This window comes from Pygoscelis adeliae, unplaced genomic scaffold (assembly GCF_000699105.1).
Source record: "Pygoscelis adeliae isolate BGI_AS28 unplaced genomic scaffold, ASM69910v1 Scaffold467, whole genome shotgun sequence".
Lineage (NCBI taxonomy): Eukaryota > Metazoa > Chordata > Aves > Sphenisciformes > Spheniscidae > Pygoscelis > Pygoscelis adeliae.
Window position 1 is genome coordinate 1,745,865 of NW_008825253.1, and position 18,958 is coordinate 1,764,822.

At 41.8% G+C, this 18,958-nt stretch overlaps 1 protein-coding gene across 2 annotated transcripts; it reads right to left on the reverse strand.

Moving 5' to 3' along the window:
- Nucleotides 1–2,938: 2,938 nt before the first annotated feature.
- Nucleotides 2,939–18,958, reverse strand: PRPSAP2 (phosphoribosyl pyrophosphate synthetase-associated protein 2). Of its 2 annotated transcripts, none has more exons than XM_009329393.1 (13): nucleotides 18,861–18,958; nucleotides 16,296–16,415; nucleotides 15,531–15,681; nucleotides 14,323–14,375; nucleotides 14,133–14,199; nucleotides 12,939–13,111; nucleotides 11,842–11,957; nucleotides 8,255–8,310; nucleotides 6,779–6,785; nucleotides 5,719–5,860; nucleotides 4,901–4,971; nucleotides 4,037–4,183; nucleotides 2,939–3,615 (listed from the first exon to the last, which is right to left on the reverse strand). In XM_009329393.1, exons 3-13 carry the CDS (start codon nucleotides 15,647–15,649, stop codon nucleotides 3,457–3,459), a joined length of 1,110 nt encoding a protein of 369 aa, XP_009327668.1. In that variant the 5' UTR covers nucleotides 15,650–15,681; nucleotides 16,296–16,415; nucleotides 18,861–18,958; the 3' UTR covers nucleotides 2,939–3,456. The 2 variants fall into 2 exon arrangements, with proteins under 2 accessions (XP_009327668.1, XP_009327669.1); XM_009329394.1 differs by lacking the exon at nucleotides 18,861–18,958 and adding an exon at nucleotides 18,542–18,586.

The window sequence follows — 18,958 nt, forward strand, 5'->3', positions numbered from 1 at the left end:
GCCTTTGTCTGGAACCGCGGGGTAGCCGAGGGCTTTTTCTGTTAAGCAGGGCATTTGTCTCAACACCCTTTAATAGACAAGCAGGAGATCTGCTTACGCCCAGCAGACCGGAGGCCAGGGGAGAGGTTTGCGCTGTCGTTAATGCCACCCCATTTTCAGGCTACAGGAGTCTTTCCATGGGGGGGTGAAAGGGACGGAGGGTTTGTACAACAGAACAGAGCAAATGCAGCACGACACACAAAATACAGAATAAGTGCAAACTACAACAGGAAAATAATAGAGGCTTTCAAAATATTCCATGCAGAAAAGCCAGCCCTGAAAAAAAAGACTATTCAAAAAGGAAAGCGGAAAGTCAACAAGAGAAAACACTCTTACCCATATTCCCACTGCAACGTTTAAGGAAAAATAAACCACTACGACAACAAGATCAGCAACGCTGAACTGCTCTGCGGGGGTAAAGGATCCAGCAGTGGAATTGCCCTCCATCATTCCTCTGCCTCCTCCTTCATCCTCGGCAAAAGCCTCACACAGACAGTCACTGAATCAGTAACTCGTTAGCGGCCCGAGGGCATTTATCATTAAACAAGCCGGCAGTAGGAGCTCCGCTTCCAAAGGCGCTTGGGTGGGCAGCCTGGCTGCCCGCTGCCTGCCTCCCCTTTCGGTTTCCCCACCTGAGGGAAGCACGGCCCGGGCGAGCACCTCTTGATTTCGGTGTCTCACAAACGAGCGGCTATTTAATCCCCATCTCCTTGGGGTTCTCCGCTTCTTCTGCATTGCTCTCGAAGAAGCTGCAGGCTCCAGCCCAAGCCGCCCCTGCAGTGAATGCCTTCCTGCGGTGCAGACTCCCAGGACACGGGCTCCCGGCAGCCTCTTGCAGAGGTGCCTTAAATCTAGATATTGCTGGACAAGAAACTGCCAAGGCTTTTGTCTTCTATGAACTGTAAACCAAACCCCAGTATTTTTTCTTGCAGATACGAAGTCTGGAAAGAACTTGCATCATCTTCTGACTAGTTAATTACTGTAGAAATTGCTGAATAAAGCGGGGGTTTTAAAGTGTTCTTCACATTTGAAGGAACCCAGAGAAAAACCTCTAAGAATAGCTGGGGATCTGGTATTTTTGCTCTGGGAAAAGCACGTGGAGTTCAGGTAGCTCTGCAGTTACACGGTGTAATGAAAGGGGTGTGAAAAATGTCCAAGTGAAGTCGCACGTGCTCTGCTCCCTTTCAACCACCCCAACACCATGAAAGGACCAGCGAGCCGGTCTTACGACCGCGACTGTTCCCAAATTCTTGAGTCCTAATCAAGACAACAAATTGCACTGCACGGAACTAGGCAAAGTTTGGGGGTTCCTACATGCTAAAGCAACGCTCAAACGCAGGAGTTAACGTGAACGTCCGAGGTGGAGCCTCAGCACGCCAGCGAGGGCCGACCGGCAGAAACGCACACAGAAGAGATGAAGCTACTCCTCCCAAGGCCAACAGGAAACAAGCAGCAGGGAACAACCTTTGAATTTAATGTTTTCGGGTATTTAGTAATCATACTGTTTTCTGCGCTGAATGCTTCGCTGGCTCATTTTCAGGTGGCAGCACACTTTCCAACCATGTATCACGAGGTTTCACTAATAAAATAAATACACTGCAACTAATATGTCCATGGCCGAGACAGGTCAGGGTGTTTCTCCTCTCTCTGAAATAGCTGCTGAGGCACCCAAGCTCAACTGGAATTTAACCTGCATTAACACATTCAAAGTACATGTAAGTGTTAATACGTCAGCTTGGTGTATCGATTAACATCGCTGAACTGTTTAAGAACCTACTGTCATTAAAGTACAACCAGGTACAGCCTTGCATTTTGTCATTTCATAGAGACAGAATGTACCTCTCCGGACAGGACTGCAAAAATCAAACAGAATAATCTTATGCAAAATAAGCTCACAGAATGAAGAACAGCATTAGCTGAACAGAAACGCGCAGCTGCTTAAATAAAATCACCATCTGACTTGCTGAATGTACCAACAAGATCAAGTACTGTAGATCTTTTAGCAGTATCTAGGTCTTCCAGTTCCCAGTGCTGTACCAAGACAGACAAGGGAAGGAAAAAAACCTGGTTTTATCCTTAAAAGCAAATGAACCTTCCAGAGCCCTTGGAAGTTTGTCTCAAGCAGAGAGAAATGGTGTCAACAAAGGTTAATTTTCACTTCTGGTTTTGAACACGCCAGAAGTTTTAGACTCATTTGTAGGACATTCTGATGGAGAGAGATTAGACCAAACAACCCCTAAATGCTCAGTAATTCCACCACCATTTTCTCTGCATCAGGTCAGGAACTTCAAGTCTCCCAGACCGGAAGCTCACAGCGTGGCAGCTAGCCGGCCATTCCACACACGCGTGCCTAAGGATGGTTGGGAAAGCCAACCCGAACAAGTTAAGCTCTGCCTGTGACGAGCCGATTGGGATTTTACCAGCTGGAACCTCTGCCTCCCACAATATTCCCAACTCCCTGTGGTTCCCTGACATCCAGCCGTAGATTCAGCTCCCTCCCACATTCCCAGAAGCAAAGCAGCACACTGGAAGCCTACTCTAACTGCCAAATTACAACTAATCTACACACGTTTGCGATAGCACCTGCAAGCGGATGGTGAGAGGTTGTATTTTGCGTTTTACAAGACTGCTCAGCAGCAGACAGCTTGAAAAATGACAATGAGCATCCGTATTAGGGAAAAGCAGCCTCTCCTCCTCGTCTGCAGGCGTTTCGCTATAACAACAAGGAAAACACGTTATTCTTACTGCCAAGAAGCCCGAATCCTGGTCATATTCCAAAGTAACACATTAGCATAAAAGAATCAATTCACCTCGATTTCTTTCAGTAACATAATACCTGCAAATCATTTTTAAGGGGACACACTTTAGAAGACAAGTGACTAGTACAGGAACGTTTTTAGAAAGCTCACACAAAACAAATCTTTATTCTTTGTCGCAGAAAATAAATACAGGTGCATATTTCATATGCTTTTCTATAAAAGCACTCCTACAAAATCACTTAACTGCATACAACAGTACGACCTTTTTGGCTTTTAAAATGCAAATATTATACAGTCACTTCATTTTATTATCTTTTAAAGCACTTGTAGCAAGCAGCTTTGGAAAAGGAATGCTTAATTTAGAAGCCAAATTCTTGCCTCAAGTGTTTTGTGGGTTTTTTCCATCATGTATATAGTGCAACTAACCTAAAAGCAACTAGAACAGTTTTTTGTAAAATGTTTATTCCCCACCCACCCCCCAAAAAAAAAAACCCTGCAAAGAAAAAAATTGCTCTTAAAAACTGTTCTACCTTGATACTTAAACCAAGAGAAAACAAAAAGTGGCTCAATAGAAATATTAAGGTAAGCATGATGCTTCACAGCTCATTATCTGTTCGCTTCCAGTTTGGCCCGGGGTGTTTCTTTAGAATAAAAACCATTAATCATCCAGTCCTATATTTCTGAAAAGGTACGACATGGACTCCCCGTTATGGATCCTGCGAATGGCTTCTGAGAGGATCATGCTGATATCCACAGTCTTGATTTTAGGGCACTGGAGTTTTTGTATTTCATGGGGAATTGTGTTTGTAACAACCACCTACAGAAAAAAAAAAAAGATCAGAAAGACGTAGGTCCATTATGTTTTCCACCTCCCCTATTAGAACTGCGAAAGGGAACGTCCCTGTATCCATGGATACTAATGGCACTGTCCTTCCTCCCTTTCATTCTGCCATGCAAGTCCAAAGGAAGGTACAAAAATACCCGCCACACTGAAGGGAAAAGTCTGCTAATACTGGCAGTCCATCGTCCCACTACTTCCCTAGTTTCCCACTGCTATAGTTTAAGGATGCGCAGACGCTAGTATTCTAGCATACAATTCCACAGTAAGAAAGCCTGAACCCAGGAACCTCCCAGCTACATTCTTAATGCCAGTATATTTTAAGAATCAAGTCAGGAGAAAATCACTTGCTTGAAAAAAAACAAAATAATCTGATCAGAAATCCAGAATCCGTGCTTACTTCATCGATTGCAGATTCCTCTATCAGCCTGGGAGCATCTGAAGATAGCAGGCCATGTGTGGCCATTACAAAGATCTTGTAAGCCCCCCTTTCCTTGAGGGTCTCAGCTGCAGCAAGAAAGCTGTCAACGTCATCTATAATGTCATCCTGTCAAAATAAGATCAAGTCAGTGAAGAGGCACCACGTCCTCAGACAGCTCAACCCAGCACACCCAGATTGACATTACATCTTTTTCGAGTGTAACGGTTTACAGCCAACACAAAATGGACGTTTTTATTGATGCTGTTCTTCAGACACCTGAGCTAGACGGTAGGTGCGAAAGAGCAGGAAAGCAGTGTCCAAAACTAAAGAAACATCAAGGGCAGAGGGATTGCTCCATGAGGGGAAGAGGGAAAAGCCAGGACAACCGACATTCATTCAAAAACCAAACTAACAGAAAACTGACCTTTTCCATTAAAAGCCCAGAGATTACGCTCTGCTTTAGAGAAACCGTAAGACTGCATCATATCTACTTCACTGGCATTTCTAAACTCACAGAATAGAAACATGGCGATTTTCCCCTCACCTGATGTATAAGCACCACCTGAAACTCCTCACCTTCACAGGCAAGCACTTCAACAGAATTTTATCTGGCCTTTTCATGGAAACAAGGTCCAAATGCTGCTTTTCAGCATGGATCACTTCATAGTTCACACAGTCAGCTTCAGTAAGCGTGCAGAATGCTACCTCATGGTGTAAAAAGTGCAGTATCGAAAGCCCACCGTCAACCGAAGTTCAGTTGCTGACACCACAGAAAATCTACTCGATTTCTGCAACTTTAACACATTTAATATAATTTATCAAAAGCGATGGCATCTTACTTACCACGATGATCGCTATTCTTCCTCCTACATCTCCAACAACTGTGATGGGTGGTTTTTCCTTGGGAATCAGCACTTATTAATGACAATTTTTTTTAGAGGGGTAGAGAGGAGAAAGAAAGAGAAAGTTTATACAATTTACTTCCAGTGTGGAAATGTCTGCTTTGCATGGGTCACCGCTGTTATAGAGAGAAGTGAAGCAACAACTATTTCAACCACCACAGCATTACTGGGAAAAAAACAGCAGGATTTTAGTACATAAATGATTTTTTTTTAAGCTTAGGCAAAGTATTAACTACATTCATTTACAACCAAATTCTTAACCAATTCAATTAATTCTTAATTTTAGTACAGAGAATAGAGTGGCTTGGAGACACGGCCAGTTCAATCACCCTACTGAGACCCAAACTAGGTTTACGCAATGAAGTTTTGCTGGTGCAGCTATAGATCACATCCACGTTCAGCAAGGTTACTCTGTCAAGGCCCATGACGGAGCTACGCTCAAACCCAGCGTCAGCTCAGCTTATTAGCTCTGTCCCCCAGAAAAATTCCAGCAGAAAAAGTAAATGGCAAAAAAGTGGGCCCTCTCTGCCAGGGGCTCTTCTGATTACCTGTAATGACACAGCCCCTCCTACACAGGGGACAGTGCTCACGTACGGCCCGGCACTAAAACCACGGACAAAGAGCATCCAAAAGGAATCTTCCCCCCCCCCCGCTGTTTTTAGAAGAACCACTCCTTTTTGATGGTCCGTCACTGCCAGCCCCATCCCCCAAAACCACAAAAAATGATAGGTGAACACTTTCACACACAAACTTACTTACTGGGTATCTCCAAACTGGGATGAATAGCAGCTACATTTTTGGCTGTGGGTGGTGAGTGTCGACCATCCACCATGTCAGACTCAGCATCTTGAGCTTCCCCATGAATCACAGCAATTCCCAACCGCAAGCGCTCAGCAAATGACTGTAAAAAAAGGGAAAGGGTTAAAACAAATAGAAATACATTAAATTTAAAAGAATTCACATACATACAATCCTTATCTACTTCCATTTTATTTCTAACGTCTCAGAGGAAAAATGGAATGATCCTAAAATTTTAGGAAAACACACAGAAGAAACCACTTGCCCCTTAGCATCTTGTTTTCACCAAGCTTGTGAGAGTCAGAAAAACCTTGAAAGTACTCATACTGGCCTTGAAGCAGAAGGATAAATGCTACAAATCACATAATTCTGATAACTCCCTTCTGTTTTGCTCAACGGTCAAAAACACATTTCCTAGCCTTCGGCATTCTTGAGATCCCATGCTTTAGCAGGTCTCATCCAACAGTAACCGAGAATAGCCTAGATGTCTGGATTGTCTACATTTAATAGGGAAAAAAATATTCACATGAAAACAGAAAACAAGTGTTCACCTATTTATTTTTAGCAAGATGTGCGCTAAATAAAGACGATATCCCTGACCTTCTCACACATAACCTTAGATATCCTACAGAAAAGAGAATCCAGACGATTATTTTGCCTGACAAATCACTCTTCAAAGTTAAACAGCCTGGATTTTTACAAGATTACAAAAAGTTCCTTCACCTTGCAGGTATTTCTTCAACTAAAATGAGGAATTTATGTAAAGAAGTGTAAGGTTAGCTGGGGGGAGTGGGGAAAGCAGAGAGTCAGGAAAATAGGAATTTCACAGACAGTGCTTGTCTGCATCCAGCATCCCAGATGCTGGAAGCAGCAAGGAAAAATTAGCAGATTCATCCTACCTTACCGTCCACACCCAAGAATTCGGTATCTAGCCTAAGCCAGGGATCTGGTCTCCTTCTGGTCAAAGTGAGACTGGCATGTCCAGAGTGAGTGACTTTGTTCTAACGTTAGCATCTAAGACCTGTGGCCTGAATCACCTCCTTTACGCTTAAGCCTCGTTTCACTATCCAAACAACTCAAAGTCCAGAGAATAATATGTCCATCGTGATGCTCAGTTAATTAAAAATGAAGAATCTTCTGCCCTGAGGTTATCATACACTTCGGGTATTTTTTCATGTAGTTAACTACAGACAAATTATGATTCCAAACTTTAAGAGTTATGACTTAGAAGGCATAATCCTATCAACAAAACCATAATATTTACTTTAAAATGCAATATTAAACTGAATAAAGTTCAAAGTAACAGTAAAATGATTTATTCATTTTCCAGTGAGCTCAGAAACCACAGAAACATTCTGAACTTCATCAAGCAAAGGTTCTCTTCCACAAGCAGACGTTCATCTGAGAAGTGTTCTCCTTGATTAGGCCGAAGCATTCAATCACCCTTTTCCAAATACAATGTACCTCCTCCTCAAACACTACTCTTACATGCTCACATGTACACATGAAGAAGCTAAACAATACAGCTCTGGGATCTTCTCCTACAGAAATCGGCTACGTGTGCAACTTATCTGTCTGATCAGTTAAAGGTATGTGTAGGCTATGTGCTGGCATGCACAATTACTTGACGAGCACGAAAATGCTTCAACAAATGTCTGCCTACTCCCAAGAGGCAAGACCGACACCAAGTAAAAGAAACAAAGGCAAGCAAATTTAACGTAACTGGCCAAAACAAAAGAAATCACATAAAAAGTACTGCTGGAAAACAAAGATGACAAAAGTTGTTCCCCTCACTATACTTCTACAAATTAAAGCCTTTCTGATTTGTTATATAAAATAACAAAAACCCTTCTTACAAAGAGTATCATGATTCCTTGGCATGAAAGTCTAGATAACTTTTCAACAAACTATTAGTTTGATGCCACAGTAAATACAGTATCTCTTAAACCATCGTCCAACTCTTACAGCAGCAGTGTAATTCCAAAGAGTTTAGGAATAGTCAACCAAAAAGCTTCATGGGTTAAGAACAGTCGTTCAGCCAACAAGGATTTCACAATCAAAATCATCTCACACATCAAATCCTGTTTCACCACGCTAGATGGTAAGCCATCCGTATTTAGGATCTGATCAACCATGTTATAAGTTATGACCATGCTAAGCAATTACTTTGGATTAATGGCGTTATACTTCCAGCCATTTTTCTTCATTTATAGCAGGAAATTTATAATGTAAATGCACACAAATGTACTGTGATTAAATACCTTCTTTATCCTAAGCACTGTATTGATTTACCTCATCCTTTTGTTTGTTTTTACTCTCCTTCGATTTATTAGGATTATAGCAATGATGTAAAAACTACACATCTGACAAAGCAGAATTGGGAGGGATTTGAAGGCTGCATCTTCTCATTACTGGGTATCTGTCCTTCACTCGATCCAAAGAACAAAATCACGACAGAGATTTCCTGCTCTAACATAAGAGAGCAGATCTTACCCACCTCTTTGCAGACGCAGGTGATTTGGCCACAATTACAGCATTCCTGTAGTCTGGTATCTGTAGTAAATAACAGATAGCAATGTCTACTTCGTATCTTTAGACAAATTTAAACTCAGTAAGAATCAGAGAACTTTATTTTGCCAGAAGAATTTTAAGCATCGAACATTTTACCTAACATAAGAAAGCAACCTCAAGAATCCATGGTACATGATCAGAGTTCACAGCTCAGTAAAAACACGTATTTAGAAAATTCAGGTATTAACTTAAAACTGTACCTTTCATAAACACCACGTTGTATTACAGATTACACAAAAGTAACTGCTTTAGAAGAACATCAGGGCTACAAGCCCAAGTGTTAAAAGAAACAGGAAATCATCAAAATTAAAGTTTCCTGTTCAACTTAAATGTCTTGTGCGTGCACGTGGCAGTCTTTAATCGCTTGAAAACATAGCATTTCATCTATTTCCTATTGTTTTTCAGAGTGCACCAAAAAAAGTAACGCCTCTCCATCACATCATTCTGACTATATGGACCATCAAAAGGGATCAAAATTCCACATTCACTGCACTGATCCTGGAGTCACAGTCTAATATTGCTGCAAACCGTCTTCTACGCAGATCAGCACTAGAGGATGCTGCCGCAAATGCCGACAGCAGCAAAGTGGTAAGGCCAAGAAGTCTGGGTTTCATTTTGAGGCCCGACGGGTACTTCAGTCAGTCTTTGCTGCCCCTGCCCTGCCCCATTCTCATACTGGCTTTTCACTCCAGACTCCCCCTCTCCATTTAGCCAGCATTTTAGTCCCCATCTCTCACAAGTTTCTTATCCTAGTCTCCATTTTCCCTGCAAACAGTGACTCCACATCAGACTCGTCTTTCCTTGCTCATAACTTCTTCAGCATTCCACCACTTGCACTTCCAGTCCTCCTTTCTAACAGCTATCTGTGCTCCCTCCAAAACCTCATCTTACCCCCTTGCTTGCAAACTCAGCATTTTCCTTCACTGTGCTGCCCTGGGACGATCTGTCTGCCACGGAGAGCAGCATACAGAGAACCTGTCTGTCCTTCTATCAGCTGCCATAACGGTAGTCCACAGCCACTCTCAGCTGCAACAGCAAGCAAGGTCCTACAGAGCAGATCCAATCCTCAGAATCCCAGTGTGAAGGGATGGAAGACTCTTTAATGAATACCTCCAAATTGATCTGTTACAGTTGTAATTTCACAAAGTTGGGGGGATGATACCCTGACATGCAGTTCATCGCCCTGCTGTCAGATGTCAAATACCCGTTCCAGAGCATAGAAAAGGTTGGGGTTTTTTTCCAAACACAAGCAAGATCAGTTCTTCCACAACCTTATCCTCAAACATACAAACCACACTGGCTGAATGTTTCCAAAGGCAGCCTACCTAAAATAGGCATGGGAAAGAAAAAATTAAGTTCTGAATTTGGGCATGGGCCTAACCAACTGAAAACAAGAGCTTTTCTGAGGACGTGTCAGGCAACTTTAATAATCCTCAATGCTACTAACTCCACCTATAATACTGGGAATTCAGCATGTTCTGTCCTTTACAAACACAACAGGCCACAAAGATTAACATGATGGAAGGTATGGACAAGGCAGGGCCTGTCACTTGACATAATAAAGGCTTTGATCTCGTTCAGACATCATTGCCTCATTTTTCCCCTGCCAAATTATCCAATTTGTTCTCAGCTCTTTAAAAATGAAGTCAGAAAGGCAGAAATGTCATCCCAAAGACAGTAAGACATCAACAACTCCTTGTAACAAAGAGCTACATCACTCTAAGATTAACATGTACGCACAGGAAAGAGAGAAGACACTAAGTATTGAACCTTTGCTAAGCATACAAAGGAAAATCACCAAATTATTTTTATACCATATAAATTTCACTGACTGGACTGTCTTAATCCCAGAACACCAAGTAATTCTCTTCACACCTATGCCTAAATTCCCGACAGGGAACAACTACAAGCCCTCATCCTCTTAACTTTCAGTTAAATGCTTTTCAAGTGACCTCCATTCTCATCAAGCTGGACTCTATTTCATGCTACTCAATATACCCCATCACAACTCCCATTTGAAACGTTTTTCGTGCTTTGGCATTCACAATGCAGGATACACAGCAAGCTGCTGCCACTGTGAACTTGAGATGAATACTAAATTCCTCCTGAGCAGCACTGGATGAAACTTTTAAGAATAGATACTATAAGTGACCTGGGTGGTGAAGGTACTTGCCAGTATAGATCCCATGCGATCAGATACATTCAGTCACCTCTAGTTTTGGCAAGTCATCTCATGGACAAGCAGAGGAATGATGAAAAACTGAAAGTATCTTTAAGACCTCTCTACACATACTTCAGCAGATCTCTACAAATGTTCATTTGTTAGACTGCACAGCAGTGCCAGGCTCAAAGCTGCAACAATTCTTTGTAAACCACTAAGAGCTCATGTATCAAAATGTGCTTCAAGACTAAACCAGGAACACGTTCTTGTTATCAACCATAATCCATACATTCAAGCAGCATATAAAGGCACAACTTGTCTTGTGTCTGCGTATTCGGTTTTCCGCTTTTTCCTTTTTTTAACTTACAAAGTGCTTACAATGTGCAATACTTCTCTCCTGGTATACAAGATGAATGACGGTGGCAAAGCCAGAGCCTGGAGTTTTGTTCTATCATCCTCTGACTCTATTACCAAATGAAATGATAACAATAGATTCAAATGGTAACTGATTCCCCAAACAGATTTTAACACTGTCACAACAAGATCATGTTGGCTTGGTTTGGGGTTTTTTTGTTTTGTTTTTTTTTGGTTTTTCAAATTGAGGTTTAAATATCTCTATAAAAAGAAATAGCTTGGATTCCAAAGAGTGAGCTTAACTTTTTCTCTCACCAGGAAGAAAGCATTTGCTTAATTCCAAATTATCATTAGTCAGAGGCATAATATGCATCTTATACCTACAATTATCATTTGCACAATTTGTGTATGACTCTACCAGAAGCACTTCTCAAAGCACTTATAAAAATAAGCTGGAGAAATGGACGCACAGAGTATCAGAAGTTAAGCTCCTCAAGTCAAGACATGCTGAACAAAGAGCAGGTGAAGATTTCCACGCAAGAAGTCATCTGTCCTTACTTTCAGAGTATGATCGATAGGCTCTCTCATAGTCTACAACTTAACTTCCAAAGTGTTTTCATAATGCGATATAAATTACACCTGCACAAGCAGTCCATCCTATAAACATCAAGGAAACGGGAAATAGGAAAGGAAGAGGACATAAAGACCAAGAAAATCCTCTTTTTTTTTTTAATACTAGCTAGGGGAATATATCTAAGAAGACAGAACAGCATCACTGTGCGGATGAGAAAACGCCAGCTCTTCATGAAAGCAAAACTTAAGCCTGTGGGGAAGAGAAGAACCAACTGCCCCCATACCACTCCCTGCCCCGACATGACCTTCCCCCCTTTAAAATTCTATTTGAAGAGTTAGTCTTTTCAGAGGAATTTGTTTCAGAAGCCTTGAGACATGACAGAAAATAATTTAAAAAAGCAACTGTAATAGCAGGCCCTCCTCACCTCTTCTTGGATGTACTGTAGTAAAAATGGAGATGCTCTCAAGTTATCAACTGGAATATTGAAGAAGCCCTGTATTTCCTTCTGATGTAAATCCATGGTAATAAGATGAGTTAGTCCTTTAAAAAAAAAATATAAAAAGACATACAGAGAAGCACATCAAGAAAAGCAAGAGAGAACAACAGACACACACTTTATTTCTCTAGCAAGTTTCACTGAAGTTTGTCCAGAACAAAATCTCTAAGCTGCATTAGAACAAGAATACTATACTTCGTGAAAGTACGTAGCATATTAACTATGTCCCTTTTAAGTACACCGGCATTATCATGTTTTGAGATTTCTACAGTGTCCTTTTTTTAAAAAGAACCTCAGAACACTCTACATAATTGACTCAGTAGTGCCACACTGAGGCAGGTAAGACCTTTCTCCAGTCAACATGTGACAAAATGGGAGCACTAGTAAGATAAATCGTCCTCTGCCACATAGCAAGGCCCCGGCACAGCTAACATTAAAGTTCTGAACTCCTGAAAAATGGGCCCAAATCCTAATCATCGAAATACTTCTCTCAAAATAAGAAACCAGATCCCACTGTGTTCATTGTAACTGCCCATTTTTCCCAGGGACAGGAGCAAAGGGAAAGGAGCGGAAAAGAAAATGTGTTGAAGGCTGTGAAAATGAATAATCTCATTCTCCCACATCATCTCAAATGTAAAGGACAGATACAAAGCACATTCATCCAACAGGTAAAAAACAGGCTAGAAATGACAAAGCACAACTGTTTGAGAGCGTTAGAAAGGCAAAGAACAGTATTACGAGAGAGAGATACCATGGCCCAAAGCAGCAGAGTCCAGCAGACTCATTTTGCCAGCTTGGTAGGACACAATGTAAAATGGCTGTTACAAGTTTGGTTTTTTTATGAACTCATAATTTGGAAACATTTCTAATTACATTCCCCTTTCTATGTGGGTTTTAAATTAACAAAAAACTTGGCAGTTATTTTTAAACAGAGTCCCAACTTGTGCACAGACCTCTCTAAACCTGAAAGCTGACAGCAGGAGCCCCCATTGCCCTGATTATTTCATAATAATCTGCATTCTTACCAGCTTTGCACATCATCGAAGCCAGTAATTTAGACACAATGGAGCCCCTTTTCCTCATCTTGCATTGTTTGCTGTAGGGGAAGTAAGGAATCACTCCAATAATGCTTTTGGCACAGGAGGTTTTACAAGCGTACACCATGATCAGGAGTTCCATGATCGTAGTATTCACATCCCTGGAACAAGAAGCATCTAGTTCTGTATCTCGTGCATAAAAATCCTGTAATCAACACAGTATCTATACCCACTCCAGGGATTTCACTCCAGGGTAGTAGAGAGTACGGTGACTGAGCAATCTTCACTAAGAATCCAGCTGTGCACCTCAGGACGGCAAGTGCCCTGGACTCAGCATTTTATCTCTTTACTAGAATTACACTTCCTGAAATAATGAAATATCTCACTTGGCTGTTTTGGGCAATTCAGCAGTTTTTGTTATACCATTTTCAGGCTTTTAGCAATACAGCATGTTGCTGTAACAAAGCAGTCCATAATTTATCTCCAACACTATTTCTATTATGCACAAAACAAAATATATTTTTTGATATAGATAAGCTTTTTTTTAAAAAAAAAGTTTCAGACTTTACAACATATTCCTCTATTGTTCAAGCCAACAGCAGGCTAAATATTTAACAATTACCATCTATTTTCTGCCCTAAATGAAAATATTGAGAGGGTACCTTTTTGGATGAGAACTGGTCATCAACTAAGAGACCTACTATTTCTGTTGCCATTAGAAATTTAAATTCTAATTTAAATTCTAAAGCATAAAAAAAAAAAGTTGTTTTCTGAATCACAGGACGCATTGCCTAGGAAATGCTCCTCCTACGTTTGGAACTTTTTAACAGTGCTGGAGATGGGGTAGCTGAAAAGGGAAGAATTTAAAGAGAATGACATAAGCAAAAGAATGCACTTGGCAAAAGAATGCAGAGACCCAGGGGAAAGTTTCATTGACATATTCACTGAAAACGAAAATAAGAAGGTTAGCTTATACTGAAGTCTTCTTTGTGCACGTATCAAAAAACCAAAACAAACCACCAAACAACCCAAAAACCCCACAAAGAGAAGCCTCTATCTAGTTAAGCTAAGCTTATTATACTGTATCATATATATAAAATGCAAAGAAAAATTAAAACAGAAGCATTCTTATGGACAGCCCATGCCAAAATGCTAGCACAGTGTCTTTAAACAGTTACTCACTTTGAGACTGTTTGGATGATAAATACATCCTTTCCTCTCACAGACTCCTGAATCTGCACTCTTGTTTCTGCCAAGAAGAGAAATATGTAATAATTGCAATAGCAAAATTCAACAGAGTCTAAGAAAAGGGGAGCCAACGCATGCACATCATAGTTAGGTAAGTTTCCAGTTTTGACAATTAAATGCTCACCTCTATTTGGCTCTTGATAAACCTGAACCTTCCCCATCTCAACTCCTAAGCGCCTGCAGGAGCAGAAAAAATGGAAGTCAATATGGGAAAATGAAGGGCACAACAAATGCAAAGCCCATACAATGCAATACTTACTGAAAAGGCTATATTTTACAGGAGAAAACCAAGAAAAGAAAACCCCAAACCATAAAACCAGTAATTATAGTGGAAATCTCTTAACAAAGCATCTAAATTTCCAGATGCTGCACTGCAGCCTAAGCTGAACTCATTTTCAAGCCAAGCTCAGAAGAACAAGCAACGGAAAAAAATGCTTGATTACTAAATTATGTAACAATTTCTAATTTTTAATATGGATTTCTATATACATTCTACATATATTGCCATATATATGTGTATACACATGGCAACATAAACATGCACAATGCTTAAAAGACCGCTTTTAAATCATTCTTCTCTATAGAAAAAACGTCAACGCAGAGTGAATAGGAAATACTAGGGAGCTCTATTTGATGAATAATGGAAGACTAACGTCTGCTACGTCTATTCCACTTCAGTATTAGCACAAGCCCCCATCACTAAAAAAAGGAGACAATCGAGTATGCTATGCACTCACGCCCAAGCCCTTGCAATACATAATTTCAGCTCCTTTGCACTCCCCTTTCTCCTCCTATCTATATCTGACTTTATGTACATAAGCCTCAGGAAGAAACCCATCATGTGCAATACTCCTGGTAATGTTACGCATCCTAATACTGCTATAGCAGCACGGTAAAAATTTCCTTAAGTCATAAAAGTTCTGCTGAAGCTATTCATGCATTTAAAGCTAAACAAATGCCCCCATCTAAAATACACAGCGAGCAGGACGGATGCAGCTTTGCCGTCTAAGAAAACTCTGCTACAAGGAGAACGAGAAAATGATAAAAATTTCTGCCATGATTTTTTAACGCTACCCAAACAATTTTCCCACATGTTCTCTACAACATACTGCAGCCAATCACAACCTGCCACCAAACAATTTAAACACAAGTTATTTTCTTTGTTATTGATCTGTTGAAATACGCTGCCCGGTACAGTACACTAGATGTTCTTGCAAACCATGGCAGTTTTCCTGTGTAACTTTCCTTAAACAGAGAAATCAGTTCTTCAGTAAAAAAAGTCCCATCATAATAACACCAAGATTCTAAGCTGCCCTGCAGGATTTTACTTACTCAGCAATCCTCTTCGATAGTTCCATACATGACGAATTGGAATTAGCTGAGAACAGCACCAGTCCACCCTTGGTTATATTCATGATGGCTCCAATTTCAGTTGATGGCACACAAAACATCAAACCTAAGTTGTTTTGCCGCTTCTAAAAGACTGCAAGATATCAAAGGTCTGTTAAAGCCACAATGTTAAAAACAAAAAAGAAATAAATTTTCTCTGTTGAGAAAGCAAAGTGTTTCCCATAAGCCTGTATTTTCCAGCATCCTTAATATTTGCTACCACCACTTTAACAGTACCAGGAATATATCCTTACAGAACGTTGTGACCCACAAGCCATGCTGTTTAGTGACCCAGCTCAGCATACCTAACGATACGGCATGAAGAAGGGGACTTCAGCCTGCCTTGCCTTCCTTCTCCTGCCCCCAAACTTCACACACCCTCCAGCAGAATGCTTCCCTGGAGGCCTCCGAAGATCCCCCCAGACAACCTCCTAACTTCAACAGGTTTTTTCTTGGGTTTTTTTTCTTTTTTAAAATGTTTTCCTCAGGCTATCATCTAGTAACACAGATTCTCTTTTCCATCAGCTTGTCAAGCCCATGCTCCAGAACTGAGCAACGTTTACTGACTTTTTCAAGATCACAATGCCAGTCAGAGGTAGAATTGAGCTAAACAGAGCTCCTGGGTCCTGGCTCTGCTAAATTGGCTAGAAAAGTCTATTTCCATAGCTGCATATCTTTCCATCACTTTGCAATACATTATAAACTTACAAATAAGGATGAAATGTAAGGAAGAGTTCAGTGAAGTTGGTAGCTGTAAATAATGACCGCTTGCACAATGCATCCAAGTGGTGAAGCAGCTGTTGTCATTCTTTGATACTAATATTTCTCCTGTGAAAACAGGAGAAAAATATCAAGAGGAAATCTATGCAATTTTTTTCCCAAATAAAGGCACAAACCACTAATCCCGCCAAGGATTTGATAGGATTCCATCTTGACACTTTTTTTAATTCTTTGTTACATCGCATTTTCATGAATTCTTCTACTATAACATTTTGTTCAAATAAAAGAAAAAAAAAATCACGTTGACCAGCAGCCACTGATAGATCGAAGGAGCATTCAACTCAAAAAAATCCTAGGCTACAGCACTTCACTTCTGCTGTATAAATAGTCCAATCCTTCATCATCCATTTCAGCATTATGTAGGGGACTGAAAATATCAAATATGAGTGGCATAATTCAGAACAAAGTAAACAGAAGTCAGGATAAATCAGTAACTTCTTTCCTGGTAAACAACTCCCTGCAGAGAAACGTAATTATCTAATAGTCACACGTAATCAGTTACAAAAACCTGATGGTATATCAACTATTAAATACTCCAAAACAGCATCTAAAAGAAAAACAAGTTTTCATACTTACAGGAACAGCTGGCTAACTCTATAAACTCATTCAGCCCACCTTTGCAACTAGACATACCCTTGCTCAGTTTGACCTCATCACAGAAACCGTACCCGATTCATTCTCAATTAAGAGCCAAAGTGAGGTCAGGAACTTCCTAACAACAAATCTCTTCATCAAGAGGCTGTGCTATGCTCAGTTGCTCTGAGTGAAAACCTGCCTGTCATCAAAACTTCCAAAATGTGCAGAAAGAGAGCACAAGTAGCTACAACTTCAGCAACAGAATGTGAACGCCTAGATGTTTCGACTCTCCTAGAACATGGTGTACCCCCCTTTACCACTAAAGCAAGACCCCATCCCTTTCAGCCTTTGCTTTCAGACGAGAAGAAAAAAAAATCCTAGAAGGCAGTATGGTTACAGACATCCAGTCTAAAGCTCAGCTATATCCCTATGTCACTCCCAAACTCAGTACCCAACAATTTAAGGAGAATTAAAAACCTCTTTCTTAGCTAGTGTTTCTTCCTTTGGTCTGCTGCACACTTACTCTCTCTAACTCCCAGCTGTTAACTAATGTCGCTCATCCGTCAAATATTTATAATGGTGTTAAAGATACATCTTAAATCCAACAAAGCGTGTACTAGAAATGCTTTTAGGTCTCAAAACAACACCTGAAAGCACCCTGCTTGTGTGAATAGAGGGAAACACCGTAGAGACAACTTTCAATATTACTAAAAGTATTCATGTGGTGTCCTGAAGACACAGGTTTTTTTTCCAATTGTGTTACCTTCTTTTCTCCATGGATGAGGGAAATGAGAGTTAAGAGAGCTGCTGAAAGACAAGAGTTGTTGGTTCCTGATTATTGTTCAGGGTGCATTTTACACCACAGTAAGACACTGACATATTCACAAGCAACACTGAACATAGCTCTTCACATAACCATAGGTCAACGACTCTCTTGCAGACGTACTTCAGCAGCAACAAGTGGGCTACAGTGTGTGTGTGGTGGGGGGAAGCTGCATTTGTAGAGTTATATTGATGCATCAACCTTGAAGCAGGTGTTGGGATGACAATAAGCTCACAAAACTTTATTAGATGTGTAAAGATATGACTCCACAGGGTAAGTGGGACCATAACCCTCCAGCTTGAGGTGGACAAATCTTCCGAGCCTGCAGCAGATTTGGGAGAACACACGCACCATAGAGCAGACTGCAGCCTGCAAACTCCTACCCTTTCTCCTGGGCTGCCCACAGTTACACAGACACATCATGATGAACACAACAATTACCGGACTGGGTACACATGACACCCTACTCCCACTGGCTTTACACCACGAATTGAGCATGTCCACACAGAAAGCAAAGGCAGGAATAACTGTCTGGGATAACCACGGTACTGAACAATTGATTCCCACGGGCTGGAGGAAAACTGAACCTTATCACCCATCTCCCCACAGGGCATTTCCCCGGCCCCAGAAGGGCCCTCCACACTAACCTATCGCCCTGGGCTAAACGGCAGAGGCTCAACCCTTCCACCCCACACCTCCCTACAAGTCCTTCAGCTACTCCAGGTGGGTTACACACGCCCTGGGAAAGGAAGCCCGCCCAGGCACCCCAGGGTACCTGAGGATCCCTTCCCTCCTCTCGGGGGAGAGGCCTGGGCACGCCGCAACCCCCAGCGTGGGAGCGAGCACGCCGCTCCCCTTCACCTGTAGGGCTGGAGGACGGCGAGGAGCCCCCGGTCGCAGAGCAGAGGGGCGGCCCAGGAGAGGGCCCCCCTCCCACAGGGCCCCTGAGGGGAGCGCGACGAAACCCCTTCCTCAGGCGGCGGAGCCCTGTGTGGGGAAGGGGAGAGAGCACTGGGGAAGGGGGACGTCCTGCCCGCACACAGCCGGCTGAAGTGGGCTGAGCGGGCGAGCGTGCCCCTTTCTGAAGGCCTTACCTGCCGGCTCCGGCCCCCCGGCCCCGGAAGAAGGCAGCCCGGCCGGAGGGGAGGGGGAGAGGCAGAGGCAGCGGCGGAGCTCAGCCCCTCCGCTTGTC

What these genes read in the sequence shown, in the direction of transcription:
- PRPSAP2 (XM_009329393.1), bottom strand. Translation starts at nt 15,649, where the DNA reads ATGTTTTGTGTGCCATCAACTGAAATTGGAGCCATCATGAATATAACC. An exon ending in TTCGATGATGTGCAAAGCTG is followed by an intron (nt 11,958 to 12,938) that starts GTAAGAATGCAG and finishes TTTTTTTTAAAG; the next exon opens with GACTAACTCATCTTATTACC. An exon ending in AGGAATCTGCAATCGATGAA is followed by an intron (nt 3,616 to 4,036) that starts GTAAGCACGGAT and finishes TTTTTTCTGTAG; the next exon opens with GTGGTTGTTACAAACACAAT.